Here is an 18809-nt window from a genome sequence, read left to right on the forward strand (position 1 = left end):
TTGATTCTGGTGCAGGGAAATATATATATATATATATATATATGCAGATCTAGCTTTAGTTTTCTACAGGTGATTAACCACTTTTGTCAACACCATTTACTGAAGAGGCTGTCTTTCTTCCATTCTATTTTTTAGATCCCTTATCAAAGATTAGGTGGCTATAGGTCTGTGGGTTCATTTCTGGGTTAAGGAAGTGAATTTTTTTCTTTGCCATCCCTGGGGTTTGAACTCAGGGCCTGGGCACTGTCTATGACTATGCTCAAGGCTAGCATTCTACTATTTAAGTCATAGCACTCCTTCTGACTTTTTCTTTATAGTTTATTTGAGATGAGAGTCTAACAGACTTTTTTGCTTGGGCTGGCTTCAAACTGTGATCCTCAGATCTCAGCATCCTGAGAAGCTAGGATTACAAGCGTGAGTCACTGGCTCCTGGCAGGAAGTATAATATTAAGCAGAGGAGAAAAGTAATAAATACACAGCCTTGAGGGCATTGGAGCAAATTGAGTATCAGCATACAGAAACATTGACTTCTTACATGGATCTATAAATTAACTGGAAAAAGATAGACTAAGCATCCCAGACTTCTTTATTTTGTGCCTATGTCCTTTATCTTGAGTGGTTATCTTCTGCAATCACTTTATAGCCATTGTCAAATTTAGGAAGGTCTGGGCCATCTGCTGAGTATCAATGACTCTTAGGAAAGCAAGGCCTCACATGACCAATCCCTACACAATGGACCATCAGACGGCTTGATGCCACGTTCATCTCCTATAAACCAGCCTGTGAATTGAGAATGTTTTTAACTGGAAACTAAACAATATCATCATTCATATAGCACATACTTCTTAAGAATTAACCATGTGCCAGATATATTGAAGGTATTGAGAATAAAAGAATAAATGAAACAAAATCTGCCTTCCTGGCATGTGTGTTCTCATGAAAGGAGATAGAACAGAAGACATAAACTAGTAATGATCTATGATTCGCTGGACACTCCGTACTATGAACAACAACAACAAAAAGCAAAGCACTGGGAACAGGGCCTACAAGGAGAATTGCCCAATGCTACAGAGTATTATTCACCTAGAAACAATGGGAATGACAGCACTGGATTAAGAAAAATAATGGTCCTGGTAGAAGACAAAATGCAAACAGAGGTTTCTCACTGGGAAAGTTTAACATAAATTGAGGAGAACCAGAACACTAGTGAACTGTCTGGAATTTTTCTTTCTCATATCTTTAAAGATGTTGCTCAAACCATGTGCAGTCCTGCCAGGAAGCTGGCTTACATTCAAAAACTGATTCACATGAAACAGTCCCTCCAATCCTCATTACCTGCCACCGACCACAGCAATAACATCTATATCAAATGAATGCTTCTGAAAGGGCAAAGATGAGTAAGCCATCCAGAGTACTCTGCCAACTTCATTGTAAGTTTGCCCTCTAGATCTTGCCTAGGCAATGGAAGATACAGTTTATATTCCTTGGCTTCAGTACTGGTACCAACATCACCATCACAAACACCATAACCACAAGCTATCCTACCACCCTTGCCACCAAAGCAACAGTGTTGCCACCATAATCACCTCCCCTGCTACTGCTACCCGCCTTCCTCACCACTAGGCAATCCAAAATAATAACTCTTCAGCAGAGAAACCCAAGGTTTAGCTGTGTGGTGATATTAAAAAGTGTCTCCCTGTATTCTCTGGTTGAGAATTTGTGGAAAGCCAACAGAAGAATAACTTGTCTAAAAACGGTTGATGTCTCCAATAATGCTGGAGCCCTAAACCCAGTGCTGAGTCACCCCACAGTGGAGCTCTCTTGGGAAGGGTAATGGAATAATTCAAAACAGAAAAAAAAAAACAAGTAAGCATTAAAATGTTTTGTTTGGCCTAAGGACAGTTTTAAACCACAGGATGTGATAATTTTTGAGAAAGCCATCTTTTAGCCTAGGATTTTATTTTTATATCAACGTTTTAACTATGATTAAATTAGCAGAGGTAAATATTCCCTCTCAGTGAGAAGCCTCCCATCTTGCCAGCGACTCTTGGGAGGCACTTGAGAGTCATCGGAACAGTTCAGATTCCTCAAGTCCAATGACTAATTTTTTTTAACCTTCAATTTCTTATCCAAAATAATTTTCTCATCTGTCTCTTCCCTGCCATCTCCACAACTGCCATTTTAGGTCAAGCCACCAACATCATCTCTCATTTGAACTATCTAGATGACAAGTTTCTTTCTCCCTAGTCTACCTACCTCCCCTTTACCCTCCCCAGACGATTCCTCCACCAGAATTTGGTACTCACTACACCAAATTCCCAAAGTATCTTCTGACGTCTTGAAGACCAAACTGTTCAAACTCTACTTGGATCATGCTCCTTTCTCTCTGATGATGCTGGCAGACTCTCAGTTCCTCAGAAACAACCTTGCTCCTTTCCAGTTTATACCTTCAGATAGTCTGCCCTTGTGCCCATCGTGTTCTTCTTAATCCACTCTCTCTCCTAATTCATCCTTTACCTACCAGGTAACCTTCTAACCAAGTTTCCCTTTAATAAGATCCTACTGAACTTACCTAATCTTCTACTTTTTAATTGTTTTTCTCTCATGATTGTAATATCTGTGGTACAGCGGGCATATCAGTTGTGTTTAACTTTGTATCTCTAAAGCCAATTTTACCATAGGTTATGAAGTAATAAAACATTTGTCCTCAGATCAAGAAAATGTGGGAGCTATACACAATGGAATTTTACTCATCCATTAGAAAGAATGATGTTGTACCTTTTGTAAAGAAATGGAAGGATCTGGAAAAAATTATGTTAAGTGAAGTCAGTCAGCCAGAGACAAAGGAGCCCTCATATGTGAAAGCCAGATTTAGCTTACAAACTCCTAAATAAATACATTGATGGTATTCAAGTGTATACAGTGTATTAACTGAAATGCCATAGATTCAAGGGAGACCTCAAATAGTGTAATCCCTTAGAAAACAAAAATCAATGTTCAGCAAAATAAAACACCAGGAGGCAGACGCGAAAGGGGTGGGGTGGGATCAAGAGGAAAGGGATAGAGGAATGAAGAGGAGACAAGAATGGAGACAAGAATCTTTAAATAATCCTACAAAATTAAGAAGTGACAGAAGGGGTTGGTAAGGGATGGGTTGATCAAGATATATTATATTCATAAACTGCTTTGCTAAATGGCAACTCCTTTGTATGCCTACTTAAAGACAATAATACAAAAATGAACCACTCATCCTATGATTATAGACAGCTTCCAATTCTGATGTATCTCTGAGTATGTACACAATTGACACTCCTTCCTACATCTCGCCTAGCATACTAGCAGAGCATGAAAGATGAAATGACCCTCATTCTCATCAGCAAATATATTCATTCCCTGAGAAGACCAGCTGAAGATTTCCAAGTGACTAATTTAGAAAATTAATTTTAATAAACAAATCAGAAAGAATAAAGAAGGATTTAGCATACTTTGGAATGTTTCATATGGAATCAGGGCCTTGAGGCATATCCGCGGCAACCTCATGCCATATCAGAAGAGTTAATGTATTCCACTGCATTAAACTGAGCCTCTGTTTCAGAAAGCAACACTCGCAATACACTAATGTATACCCGGATGACTGCTGGCTGCTGTTTTCACTGTTGTTTCCTGAAACGCTTGTGAAAACAAAAGGTAAAGCCCAAGAGATTAACTCTCTGAGCAAACGATTCTTGAAATCAAAACAATAGTTCTATATGCAGACACAGACAAGATGCCAATAAATCCTGGTGCTATTATTAGCAACATTAACATCCCCCAATACCAGTAAATATAAGGCACAATGAAGACATTGTCTCACTTATAATTGACCAAATCTCTATGCTAAAGGATGAGGTCAAATATCAGATAGCCAACTTGAAAGACAAAGAAACTGAGGCATACAGGTTGAAACAATGCCCAAGAGACACTGACAGACATCAAACAGACATTCACAAACTGATTTCCAACTCATGTGTCCATTTTTCTTGGTCAATGAACTCCCATACTGCTCCCATTCTGCTAGGAGCAGAATGTTGATCCCCAATCACAGACCCCACCTCTGTTAGCTGGGACCCAAGTCCCACCTGACCTCTACCTCCCACCTTACAATTATATTAGTAAAACAGATTCCTGGGGCTGGCAAGTTGGCTCAGTGGTAGAGCGCTTGCCTTGTATGCCTGAGGCCCTGGGTTCGATTCCTCAGCACCACATAAGAAAAAGAAAAAAGCCGGAAGTGGCACTGTGGCTCAGGTGGTAGGGCACTAGCCTTGAGCTGAAGAGCTGAGGGACAGTGCTCAGGCCCAGAGTTCAGGCCCCACAACTGGACCAAAAAAAAACAGATTCCTGGACCCTAATTCACACTTGCAGAATCAGAATTTCCAGAGAAGCAGAATGGTAAAGGTGTAATTAGCAAGCACTCCAGGGGACTCTCTGAATTGAGAATCCAAGGGCAATTGTCTTACAGAAGACATCTGAAAGGCATGATCATGATTAAGGACTTAAGTATAGGAATGACCTAGCCTGGACTTCTATGAGTACATTACTAAAGATGGGAAGGCTAGAATTGAGATGCTACAAGAAACCCCAAGCACAAGACAGCCCAGCTTCCTGGGCATTGGTACTGTACCTTATTTCGGTGGGCTAGCACAAAACAGAAACACCAAGGCTTAGAGAGTAGGTGATCAAGGCAAGCCCACTAGGCCTGCACAGAGAGGAAGAGTTTGGGAAATGATATAAAGGACATAAGAATCCAGCAAGATTGTTTATGGGGATTGAGAGCAGGCACCCTAATAATGCATTATGAATAGTAACAGTCATTGTAGCACTTGGTTTCCCGAGCAGGCTACAAAGCAATTTTCCTTCATCACTTACTCATTCACTCCACTCATTAGTAAATAATCACCAAAACCTGATCCTGGTGTCAGGCAGGGCTCACACATGAGATAGAGTGGTCCCAGCCAATGCATTATCTTCATGGACAGTTCTGCCCACTTGCATCCTCCCACGTTAAGCACCTGCCAAATCACTCTACTTGTGTGCCTCATGATATTTGTGCCACACAGAGCTTGCTCTCTGAACCTGTAAGTTGTGATAGAGTCAATGCCCCTGTCAATGAAAAACAGAATGTGTGGGTAAATGATGAAGAGGATAAGTTTCCACACAGTTCCTTCAAGGGACCTCAATAAAAGCGTGCGACATTACACATGTGTAGTCTTCTGCCTTTCCAATTTCCTGTTTCCTGGGACAATCTCCTGGCATCCAATCCCTCCTCCGTCTTAGGGTCTGCTTTCAAGAAGAACTTAAAAGTAAGAGTGAATATTGTGGCGAAATAGACAAAATCACTGTGTTTCTGGACCTTACAGAAAGGCAAAGAGAAAACAAACTAGTCACACAAATGAAGACTTATCTCAAGGGCAGATGCAGTGAGTGACACAGAGAAACAGAAGTGATGGGCATAAATTCAATGACAGGTGAGTAATTAATATTTATAAATATTCATTACCCTCACCATTGATATCACAGCAATACACAGACTTTGCAATACTTTTGTATTTCATTTATGATACTGAGAATCCAACCATGGGCCTCAAATGTGTATAGCCACTAAGCTATACGTACAGAGAGTAGGAATATCTATTGAGTATACAATTAGGAGAGAAGAAATAGAATTGAATGGTCTCAGACATTCCACTCAGAGCCACTATCTTACTTTTCTAACACACACACACACACACACACACACACACACACACACACACACACAGATACATTCACATTCTACCTGGTTTTTTCAATACCATTGTATCCCTATCTTCTTCCACTGTCTGAAAAACTTACATTTTAAGTCAAGTGTTGGTTAACTTTTTTAAACCCTACGCATAGACAGTTTTGACCCTTTGGCACAAATGAAGGATATTATAATATAAATAAAAGTTATTGCTTAAAAGATTCTTACTGCAACAACATCTACAAATACTATAGTAATCCTAAATAACCAAGTAATCAAGCACATGGCCAAGTCAATGATGGTATATCCTCAGCATGGAATAATTTACAGCCATTGATTATAACATAAAGTATTTTATAACATGGTAAATATATTAAGTGGGTCAACAAGTTTCATAGCAATGCATTTTATAAATTCATATATAAATTTAATTCAACACTTCTAGTCCTGCACTGAATAAAGATGGAAGAGAAAAAAATACATAGAAAGGGGTGACAGCCAGTTATGTTATCGAATTTGTTGACTAATATTTATAACCGAAGTACAAATGTCATCATCACCTCATTGAGAAGATTAAAAGTTAAAGCATTGACTCATTCTAATGGCCTTAGGAATGCTGAACACTTAGCCAGCTGATAAATTAAACTTATGTGTATATGTGCTGTCTCCTACAATTATTATTCCATGACTTAAATCTAATCCAAGTTAAGCCAAGAAGCTTTCCAAGATATGCAGATGTTAAGGACAATGTTTTCTGTTTTGTCTCTTAGAAATATTTCTCACACAGGAATCTGACACCAAACCTTGTTATGGGGAGTTAAAGTTGTTCACTTTAGCCACCAATGAACTCACTTTGTAACAATGAACCTATCTCTGCAGTGCACAGTTTTCTGATCTTATACTGAATAAGAAAACTGAAATCAAGAGTGTTCCTAGCAGATCCAGGCTTCAGTGCATCAGGAAGCCCTTTTCAAACGCACTTCCTTTTTACGCTGACATTAAAACAATAGTAACAACAAAAGAAAGTACACTAAATGCTAACAGTGGTTTTGTATAGGTGGCAAAATTACAAAAATTTCTTGTTCTTGGGATTTTTTTGTATTCCCAATTGTTTTACATAAAATTATTAACGAAAGCATCTCTCTGAGCTTTCCTTTTATCCTTATGCCTGGTTATCAGATGAAAGTTAATAACATTTATCAAATAGTCAAGGACAGATTCCAGAGAAGAAGGGGAAGGGGAGGGTGGAGGAGCTGGAGGTTTAAAAGAGGAGGAGGAGGAAGAGGAGAGATTTATTTTCCAAACAATGGGGCTTGTGCCCTTTTTTCAGGATTTAGTTAGCATTTTTGATATTGACAGCAGGGCGAGGAATTATTTTTATTTTTTAAGAATTGTATTCTTGGGGCTGGGAAGGTGGCTCAGTGGTAGAGCGCTTGCCTTGCATGCAGGAGGCCCTGGGTTCCATTCCTCAGCACCACATAAGCAAAAAGAAAAAAAGCTGGAAGTGGCGCTGTGGCTCAAGTGGTAGAGCGCTAGCCTTGAGCTGAAGAGCTGAGGGACAGTGCCCAGGCCCAGAGTTCAGGCCCCACGACTGGACCAAAAAAAAAAGAATTGTATTCTTGAAGTCTACTTGTGTCTGTTCCTCCAAACATCTGAATTCTTGAGCATTTTTAGTGTTAGAAGTCAAAAGGGGATTTAGAAATCGCTTGCGCCGGGCGCTGGTGGCTCATGCCTGTAATCCTAGCTACTCAGGAGTTTGAGATCTGAGAATCACAATTCAAAGCCAGCCTGGGTGGGAAAGTCCCTGAGACTCTTATCTCTTACCAACAGGAAACGGGAAGTGGCACTGTGGCTCAAGTGGAAAGCACTAGCCTTGAACTCAGGGACAGTGCATGGGCCCAGAGTTCAAGCCCCACAATGGACAAAAAAGAAAGTAAGAAATCACTTGATCCCCAATTCCTTACATTAGAAAACAGACTAAGAATTTGAGTGAAATGACCAAGGTCACTTGAGACAAAATCCTGAATTTTTTAATTCAAACATATATTTTTTTCATTTCATCAAGTTGTTTCTGTGTCCTTGGTGGGGAGTAAGTAGTGAACGGCAACAAATAAGAACTATGATTATAAGGTTTCCTTCCTGTGCAATATACTCTAAGCTATGTTGAAACCCCTACTCATTATCTGGCTATATATTAAGAAAGCTCAAAACATTGTCAAAACATTGTCTGCCCCCACATTAAAAAAAAAAAAGGAAACCTAGGAGCACACTAATGAGGAAGAAAAACATGGAGAGCTCAAAGTAGATCATGTCCTTGTAAAAATGTCCTATGTAAAAATCTCTGGGTGTTTATATTTGTTCATTCTGGCTGTTAGTATTTTTTTCTCTTTTGTGCAGAACTTATTAAGACTCTACCTACTTCTATGAAATGCATTTCAATAAGAAACAGTTAACAACACACACACACACACACACACACACACACACACACTTGAGTTGTCTCAAAATAAAAGATAAAAGGATTTTTCCCCCGTGGAAAAATTGTAGCCAAAAAGAAAAAAAAAAGAAAGACAGAAAGAAAGAAAGAAAAGGAAAAAAGAAAGACTTCCACTTTCTATAAAGCAACAAAGCTTCCAGCTTTTCCTTTCATCTGGAATATTACAAAAATAATGGAAGCCAACAAAGGCCATTATTCTTCCTAAGGGTCTTCAACCCCATCTAGCAGGGGACTTCCAGATAAAGAAGTCAATGAACTAGAACTTGCAAATGTAACCACCAACCTAATTAGTAATAAGACAATGCAATGAAATAGCTCCCTTTTATACAGAGGTGGTCCATAATGATATTAAAGGTTTAATTCTGTCATAAATTTTAATACAATATTTTAAATGAGTGAGTTAATTACTCTCAAAAGTAAATTTACTTAGCTAAGTTTTTTTTTAAAAAAAACCTTATTAGTATTCTCTAACATTTATATATTCCCCTTTGAGGATTTACAGCACTGGCACTGGCTCTAGTGATAAAATCAGTCAGACTGATACATATTCATCAAGTAGCTTCTCTAAACAGACTGATGGTGCTTCTCTAGGTTCTATTACCAAGGAAAGTGGGAATATAAGCAAATCAGAGCCTCATTGAGTGCCAAGCTAGAAAATGAGAGAGTTGTATTAAATCACTACTAAGGCTTCTTCAAGTTCTAACTAAATATGATTCTATAATTTTACAAATATTCAAAAGCACCAGATATTGATGCTCGTGATATAGTATAATACCCTCCGCTCACAGGCACAGAAGGCCCTAGCTGAAAGGTAAACATTATCGGCCAACACCATTTTAGGAGCCAGTTTCAGCCAGCTTCCAGGATGCGCAGTTGCTGAGATGTAAAGGATTAAAACAGGCATTATAAATCAAATGTCAGGCAGAAGTATAAATAAATGGGGAAAGCTAGTGTGAAAAAAAATTAGAGAAATGCCCTCCAGCTGATTTCTGACTTTTAGGAATGTAGGCTCAATGGTAGCCCATCTTCAAATTTTTCCAAAATCAAAACTCTAAAAATGCTTCATTCCTAAATATTCAGTCAAAAATTTTGAGACAGGGGCTGGGAAGATGGCTCAGTGGTAAAGCGCTTGCCTTGCATGCCTGAGGCCCTGGGTTCGATTCCTCAGCACCACATAAGCAAAAAGAAAAAAGCCGGAAGTGGAGCTGTGGCTCAAGTGGTAGAGCGCTGGCCTTGAGCTGAAGAGCTGAGGGACAGCTCCCAGGCCCAGAGTTCATGCCCCACGACCGGACCCCAAAAAAAAAAAAATTTTGAGACACTCTGCAAGGCAAATGTGTCTGTATAGTAGATATTTCTCTATATAATATGTATGTTTATGATATACACATACATGTATGCTATGTGCTCTCTTTTCCTATGTGCTCTCTCTCTCTATATATATATGATACCAAATCTGGCCTGTGATATAGCATGCTGTACAGTATATTACTTACTTTTACCTATCTGTGATCAAAATTCCTGACACAAATACCTTAAGAGAGGAGTTATGTTGGCTCACAGCTTCAGAAGGTTCCATCCATCATGTTGGGAAGGGCATGGTGGAGCAGAGCAGTTCACATCATGGCAGGTGGGAAGTAGAAGAGGGATATACATGGAGGGACCAGGATAAGATATAATCCCCAAGGATGTGCACACTACTTCCCCCAGTCAGGCTTCACTTCTTACCTTTTGCCACCTAGCATACGTAGAAAGATCAGTATCCCCTCTGGCCTCAATCAGCTCCTGAATCTTACTTCTACTAGGATAGATCCATTCTCTAAAGACTAGGTGCCCACCAAGTAAGAAAGGCTGACATTTTACACCTATTGAGATTTTCAGCCAGATTGCAGTCTGGTATGTACCATTATAATATCAAGGTTTCAAGGTCTTGGTGTGTTCCATTACAGTATTAGGCCTCCATCAAGACTCTGTCAGGCACAGTACAAACCTGGTACTACATGGTGGCTCAAGGAATAAGAGAAACTTTATAAGGAACGTGAGCTATTGGACTCAAAGTTATTTTTAGCTTCCTATCATGTGGCACCAGTTCATCAAATTTCACAATCCAGGTAACAACCTGAGAGATCATTCTATATATATGCCACTGGGTCATAGTGCCATGGTTGTTACAGTTTAAAGGTTACCAACCTATTCTAAATACTAAACCTAACACTGCTAGACAAAACTGGCTTAACATCAATTGGTCTTAAACTGTGATTTAGCCCCAGATTCTGCAATTACTGACACTGATGCACAAAATGTTCTAGAATGCCATTTATTCAGAAAGATGTTCCCTGTGAAAATACTGATATTCAGAATGATGCTCTCTGTGAAAGTAAGGCATGTAAACTAGAAGTGGAAAACAGTAACAAGGAATTAGAGATCCTTTGGAGAATTGCTAGAGGGTGGTGGAAGACAAGCCAAATCTACTTCTTCAAGGAAAGGCTACCAATCTACTAGAGACTGGAATATAGCCCTGACTTAATAATAGGGAGCCTCACTGGTGACTTGGTATCTGGTTTCTTTTCCTGGCATGCAGAGGTCTAGAAACCTCCTAAAATTGTATACAATCTTGTGTATGTGTGTGTGTGTGTGTGTGTGTGTGTGTGTGTGGGTGGGTGGGTGGGTGTGTGTACTCATCTTTTAAAAAAACTATAAATACCTGGGAATCTCAAGTAGAACTCCCCTTGACAATGTAAGAATTAAAGTTCTGTTACCTTCTATTATAACCATTCTAATTCAATATTAGAACCATTCTAATTCAATATTATTACTTCTCAACTACTTACATGTGAATGCTCTTTACTACCAAACCCTATTCAATTTCTGACTTGCCTTCTAACAGTAAAGTTAGTTATGCTCATCATAGTAGAATATAAAATAGCTCTAAGTTCACAAACTTGAGAAATTAATTCGTAACCATTCTTCCCAGTTAGCCTTTGCTGAATGTCTATCCTCAAAGGATTGTCATACATTCCCTACACAAATATGAATGATTTCTTTTGGGGGTTTGTTTGTTTTGTTTTGTTTTGCTCTTACACTATTTTGAAATACGCATGGGAAATAGTTGACCTTATTCTTGCTGAGAAAGGCAGTTATTGGGCTGAGGGCAGGGGCTAAGCTAGGGGGAGAAAGTTATTGCCTAAATTAACTTTGTCCAGCTCTATTATGACAAAGTCTCATGTAGGTTATAGACTGTCCCTATCAGTAGGGAAAGACAAGGTTGAGTCCAACAGGTGTTATCAGAGGTCAAGTAAGAGTAAACATGTAAGAAAGGGTAACTCCTGAGGAGAGTTTAAAAAGTGCCCATGAAGCCACTTAGACCAATGGATCTGCTTACCTACGGGGTCCCCGCCATCCCTTTAAAATTCCATGGTTCTAGATTTGAAAATATTTGCTATTTGAGCACAATTATATGGCACAGCTAAGCTTCTCTATAGTTGCTGATTCATTTTGACTGTTCTAAATTTCTAAAGGTCATGCTCAGAGGCATAGCATTCCTTTCCCACTGATGGCTATGATTACACCATACACAAGGTTTTATAAAGACAGCTGACACAACTTGCAGTTGAATTCTTCATTCTGTTTATTTCCAGAAGAGACTTCCCACAGACAGCTGCAACACCAGGCTCCCATAAGAATGTCATGCCAACCTTTTTTCAGTCAGCTTTCTACCCACATCTTCATCCTGGCTCTAGGGATATCTCTTACAGGTCTAGTAGGCTATAGAAGGCAGGCCTGGGGATCTGGACTTGGCATGTCATTCTCAGACATTTGTAAGCTCAAATTCTGGCTCAGCCTTTTATTCTCATGCACTACCAAGCAAGTGCCTTAATGTGTCTTAGCCTCAGGCTCCTCCACAAAATGAGACTGTCAGTGACCACCAGCTTTCTGAGCCAGTGGAGAAGGTGAAGTGAGATCATAGGAGAAAGGCACCTCGCTGATTTATCTTTATCACAGAAGGAAACCAAACCCTCTTTGCCTTGGAATGAATGAAATCAGAACTTTTCTCCAAAGGCAGCATAAGCCTTCACTCTTCTCCCAACCTCAAGGCTTATTCTCTTCAAGTCAAAGACAGAGGAAGTAGGTCCTTTACATTTCTCTCAAATGAGACCCCTTTAAGAAGCTACTCTGATTGTAAGAAATACCAACCAAAATCAGAAAGCCTCGAGTCCTATGGAGGATAGCAAACACACAGGTTGACTTTTTTGGGAAACAAAGACCAGACACAATGCAGCTTCTGACAACAGTGAGCCCACCTTGGTTGAAGTCCTACTGTTTCTTGGCACCGGAAGGTGTTGTTTTGTGGACTCTCATGAGCTGGTGTTCCCACTCTACCCTGGCACTCCGTTTGGCTGGGGACCACATGGTCTGCCTCCTAGAAGAACACAAAGTAGATGAGCTGTCAGTAGCAATCAGTGCTGCAGCATTCTGCAACTAGAGATAGTCTCAGTGTAGCAACACTTAACATACTCTACTGATTGTAGTGTAGGGAAAGAACCTAAAATTTAAAAAGCATCTTTCCACCCATCAACCTCTATAAGCTTGTAGGGGAAAATTCTATGACCGAAGCTATGAGATAGTTATAATAAAATGAGAATTTTTCAGATGCTAAAAATAATGTCATAGAAAGCAGTTTAATGAAGATATATTGTAAATAGAATATACAGAATATTTATAGTATTAGCTAAGTTTGGCAAAACAAACGTGTGAGTATTCATACATACACAATTAGAATAAGTTGAACCCAAATCATAACAATGATTAGCAATCAAATATCATTTTTGCTTTTCTGGAAGGAATCCATATACATTTTTTTCTACAAAAGAAAAATATAAAATTCTATAAAGTTCTATAAAATTGAAATTTAAGTTAGTCTGAAAAGTAAGGAACAAGCCATTTGATAAATTCTGAATCCCACGTGTGATCGCTATCTCTTTATTACAACACATGAACAAATGTAACTGGCTGCAAATGCCCCCAAATAAATCTCAGCACTGGGTATCTATGATGCAATCTACTCACTAACTGAGACAAACCTCCAGAGTGTTAACCTCCAGAGTATAACACAAACACACCCAAGCTAAAACTAATCTGGATTCAATACAAAGTCATTCACAAAAAATGAAAGATTTATTGTATCCAGCAAGAGTTACTCTGATCCTTGAGCCATAACCAACCTCTAATAAATTCTTCTTAGAGTATAACAGTCCCTCTTTACCTGACACATAAAATGCTAAAAAGAAAATCCAAGAGCGATTCAGTAAATCCAGATGGCTACCATACAGAGTGAAACTATTTTTGGAACACATGGATTTGGGAACTGTGCAATATACTGTGGAGATGATACAGACTCAGCCTCTAGGAGGAGTATGGAATGACGTTGGTACAGTACCAACAACGTGACCTGCAAGTCATTCTCTGAAAATGCCAGAATAACTTAATAACATGGCAAATAGCCCATGTGCCATGCAGTCATCACTAGCATTGAAAGCAAAAACTGTATGAATAACATAATAGGAATGATGAAGAGCTGGGGGAAAAATGATGAATTAGGTATATTAAGAAACATTTTCATGTCTTCTAAGCTTCCAGTTTCAGGCAAGAAGATATTACATGTAGAAAGTTTCACCATATGCATTAGCTTTCCAGACATAATAGCTTCTTAAGCAAGGTTCTATAGCTACTCATTACTGACCAAGTTTCCCACACAATGGTTTTCAAATAAGATAGCTCAGTTGGCTACTTGCTAGGTATGTAACTTTGGCTGAATTATCTGGATCTGTTTCCTTGTCTTTAAAATGGGGATAATAAGCCAGGTGCTGGTGGCTCATGCCTGTAATCCTAGCTATTCAGGAGGCTGAGATCTGAGGATCACGGTTCAAAGCCAGCCAGGGCAGGAATGCCCGTGAGACTCTTATCTCCAAAAAACCACCAGTAAACTGGAAGTATCGCTATGGCTCAAGTGGTGGACAGCTTGTCTTGAGCTAAAGAGCTGAGAGACAGCACCCAGGCCCAGAGTTAAAGCCCCATGATTGACAAAATAAAGAAAAAAAAATGGGGATAATATATCAAAGTCTCATAAGGCTATTAAACAAGATGCAATCAGAGCTTCTTTTACTTTTAATGGAGGGACACATCAGATAGAAACTATTGATAATTATGATATTCCTATTACAAAAAATCAATGAAATTTATATTCTGAAATTAGCACTATGGAAATCTCAGGAGAATTAATCCCAATGATTTTTTCAGCAAAATAAAACTCATTTTGTTGGGAAACATTTATCTTATGTCTCTATACTCATATGAATATTTTAAACATCATATTTTAAATATGGATATGCCTTAAAAATAGTTTTTCTTAATCTCTAAATAATTTAAACCCCAAATTTTCATTTTCTTAAAATGAAAATATGAAAATTTCTTTGGTGGTAAAAGGAGCTTTTTTTAAAAAAAAAAAAAAGACAGAATCTTACCTTGGTTTAGAAGGGTTGAGCTGCATACTGCTGCATTCTCTTGGCTTTAGTGACCTACTTTAGTGATATGTAAAAAGGACTCTGGTGAAAGTGCTTCTTCAACCTACTCTAGTCATCAGTCTCAAAGCATTGCAGGAGACTGGTAGGAGTACTTGGGAGCAGCTGGCCCACTACAAATTTCAAAATGGCATGGAAATGGGGGAAGAAAAAGTAAGGACTTTAGTGTAAATCATTCTGAATATTGACCAGCACAGCAAATTCTAGTGTGAAATAACATGTATGCTATTAGTACGTCACTGCCTTTTCCAATTCTAAAAGGTTAAACATGACCCAAAGTTCTGATTTCCAACCTCCTCACCCCCAGATCAGAAACTCAAAGGTAGCTTTTTTCAGATAATGCCAAATGTGTTCTTTTTTCAAAACTCACATAAGCCTGGAAAACCTTTTTCTTCGTAAGAAAAATGAATATTTTTTCTGCCTTGCTCCTTTTACTTCTTTATCTTAAAGAAGTGATTTTGTGTGAGCCAACAGCCCGAACAAAACTCTACATGGGAATCAATAAAGCCTGCAGATGGTTCTAAGGTGGAGGTTCTAATTCTTCCAGTTGATGACCCTGACAAAATGGATCAGAAATAAGACTTCCTCACTGTGTCCTGAGTTCCTGACCCATAGAAGCCATGATAGTCAATAAGTAAATAGTATTCTTTAAGTTTGGGGTTATTTATTACACAGCAATACAAAAGTAAAAGTCACTAACACAACTTTTAGATACTTTCAATGATAAAAGCAAAGGTTGTTTAAATAACAGCTTTTTCTAGGAGAAAACATTAAATGCATTCATCAGTTGTAAGGCACATTTGGGTAAGAAGATCTGAAAAGATGTGTGAATGATGTCATACCTGGTAGATCCAGGAAGGTGAATGACAAGATGTCATATGAGAGAGACAAATTCGGAATCAAATTATAATAAGGAAGTAAAATTTGGTCTCCTAGTTCTCCTCAGTGAGAAATGCATTGAGGAAAAAAGAGAGATGACATACTTAGGCCAGAAGGATGATGTTGTATGCAAAAGAGGCCTTCCTGAAGACCTTGTAAAACATGAGGGACATGTATGCACATTAAGACTATGCCCATTACAGAAGTTAGTGGGTATTTCTTTGTAGTGGCTGAGGAAATAGGCTGATAAAATAAATACAGCTTATAATTCACTAGGTCCAACAACATTGAAGTGAAAGTTTTTTTTATTAAATTTTGGGGAAAAAAACTTCATTGTTTCAAATTACTTGCACTAAGAGAAAATATTTAAATACTTAATTCACAATTATACAAGTAGGAACACATTGTAGTTCACCAAAGCTAGAGAGCCCTGATCTTAATTCCAAGCCTCTAAATGCAAATTCACAAGTCTTATGAACAGATGCATCAACAAACCCAAGTTTACTAGAGAACTGACAGCTAGCCCATGCAAAGTAGCATAAACAGTCACAGTTAACAAAATGTTAACAGTTGGGGCTGATAGTTCCCAAGTGTAAAATCCACAGAGTATTTGGTTTTTCAGTGGTGTGGTTTTTTTTTTCTCCTGTGTAGCATGTGGCTAAAGGACATAGTGACTGAAATGAATGAGATACATAAAGAAACTAAGGTCGTCATTTTCATATGCTTACATGGATAGAGAAAGGGAAATATTTACTAGATGAGAGAAAAGCAAGATTAGCTCTTGGGAGTTTGGATAATAGGCTATGTAAAATCTAGCTACCTCTTCCCAGAAATCCTTGCATTTCTTTTTCTGTCCTGCTGATGAGTTAGACCTTATACAAGCCTCTATCTCTGCAGTTAGATTAACTTCATTGAACCTACAAGAGGCCTTAAACAGAGTAAAGCATGGGAGGAAAAAAGCAAAAGGCAAACAACTTCTGGTCATGATCACATGGTTTCACACCATGCTGGTATCTCTAAATACCATGCCCAAGCCCAAAGATGTGTTTGCTCTGACCTTTGAACCAGACTGACCCTTCCCATGAATGGGGTTTCCTAGACTTGACTCTGGCAACTCCTAAGATTCAGGAATTGGTCATTTCCTTGCCTTTATGGGCTTGCTGGGTTTCTGACTACATTTACTATCATTGTTGTATCCTTTCAAGTGCTCTATTCTGCCTTTCGAGTTCCTACCCTCAGGTAGCTTGCAATCTAGAAGTGGTGATGCGCAGTGGTGCTGGTGGAGGGTGACACAGACCAATAACGGGCAATTATAGTATATAGTATAATATGATCAATGTTACAGTGGAATAAAGGTAAGCATGAGATGCTCTGAAAACACACAGGAATGACACCAAGCCCAGATCTTGGGAAAAGTACCACCAAAATGGCTGAAGGGATGAATCAACTGGAAGACACAGAGACATGTGGAGAAAGAATGCTCCAAGCAAGCATTAATGTTTTACATAAGAACATAGTGTGTTCAAAGAACTCAAAGAGGACATGAGGACCAATGAGGTAGACACATGACAAATGACAGGAAGCACAAACTTTGTAAATGTGAAGCCTGCTAAATCTTAAAAGAGCTTGAGGGCTTTGCTTTGAAGTCAACAGCAGGTCTCTGAATGATATTTGGATTTGCACAGTATCAAGATCATCTCAAGTTTGTGTGGCAAATGGAACCGAAAGTGGGGGGGGGGGGGGGAAGAAGGGAGGATAGTTAGATAATTATAGTACCCTGAACAAGAGATGACTGGCACTTGGATTACAGAGGAGATAGTCCATATGGACAAAAACTAATTGGTTTAAAATATAATAAAAAGGGAGAGAGAATGGGTCTGTTGAATGACAGGCTATGATTAAATATAAAAGAGGAAGGACAGAAGGTGATGATAAATCTCTTAGTTTGGAAAATGGGATGAACTTATTTCTGCTTCCTGAGACACAGTAAAAGACACAGTGTAGAGGGACAGTTTGAGTATGAGGTGCCCGTAAGGCATCCAATTGGCAGTGATAAGTAGATGAGCTGGCATCTCAGAGGCGAATTGGAACTTAGGCTTACGTATTTGGGAATGAGTGTGAGAGAGACTAAAACCACAGTGAGATAATACCAGTCAGAATGTTCATAAAGGTAAGAGAAAACCTGGGAGAATGCCCAGGAGAAATCCCTGACAAACCCCAGCATTTATGGGATGTATATTGAAAATAAAGCTATAAGATATTCATAGTAAGATCCCATGGGGAAGATGGAGAAGATTAAAGGGGTGTGTGTGTGTGTGTGTGTGTGTGTGTGTGTGTAAGCAAGAGAGAAAGAAGTAGAGAGAGAAAAAAATAGGTGGAGGGGATGTAGGTATGACAATATACTTATTTTTTATGTAGAATACATTGATTTATAAATTAGTTGCTTGTTGCTTTTACAATTCAAAATAAGAATATTTATGATGCAGAAGATCACAAATTCAAAGCTGAATAGAAAGATTGTGTCCCAAAAACCAAAGCAAAAACAACAACGACGACAAAACAATTAAAAAGTTAAGAGACAGGCAGAAAGGACAGACCCAAAAATGGTCATGGGAAAGCAAAACAATGCTAAATTATCATGAAGATTCAAGAATGTAGGTTATTTCCTGAACCTGTCTGCTTCACATTTCAGTAAGACGGCTAGAGAATTTAACTCCATAAGGCAAATAAATGTGTAGCAAAAAAAAAAAAAACACAAAAAAAACAAAAAAATTAGATATTGTCAACAATATGACTTCTGTACTAAGATGCTATAAATAATGTTTTTAAAGACAGAGTTTACTTTTTAAGAGTCTTTCATGTTTTTTTTTAAAAGTAGTCAATTTTCAAAAGCAAGGAATCAAAACTCTTTCGGCTGAGAAAGCAATGGTTTGTTGATATGAAATCCCAACCATGTCATTATTTTTTCCATGTCATTATTATACTTAGGTATTCTTTACTTTTAAAGATCTCTTGATATTTCATTGCACAAGTTCCTTTTTTAAAAAAAGTATTCATCTCTTCCCAAAGCATTCATGAGAAAAATTCACAAAAATTA

The 18809-nt window shown here is 38.5% G+C and overlaps 1 protein-coding gene across 5 annotated transcripts in view; it reads right to left on the bottom strand.

Moving 5' to 3' along the window:
• Positions 1 to 18809, bottom strand: part of Fam13c (family with sequence similarity 13 member C) — a 102774-nt gene that overhangs the window by 53857 nt on the left and 30108 nt on the right. For all 5 annotated transcript variants that reach the window (XM_042696429.1, XM_042696428.1, XM_042696427.1 and 2 more), the window contains one exon: positions 12557 to 12675. In XM_042696429.1, the coding sequence (XP_042552363.1) occupies positions 12557 to 12675 (119 nt within the window). The remainder of the gene's footprint in view (positions 1 to 12556; positions 12676 to 18809) is intronic.

This window comes from Dipodomys spectabilis, unplaced genomic scaffold (assembly GCF_019054845.1).
Source record: "Dipodomys spectabilis isolate Male_0828 unplaced genomic scaffold, ASM1905484v1 ptg000207l, whole genome shotgun sequence".
In the NCBI taxonomy this organism is placed as follows: domain Eukaryota; kingdom Metazoa; phylum Chordata; class Mammalia; order Rodentia; family Heteromyidae; genus Dipodomys; species Dipodomys spectabilis.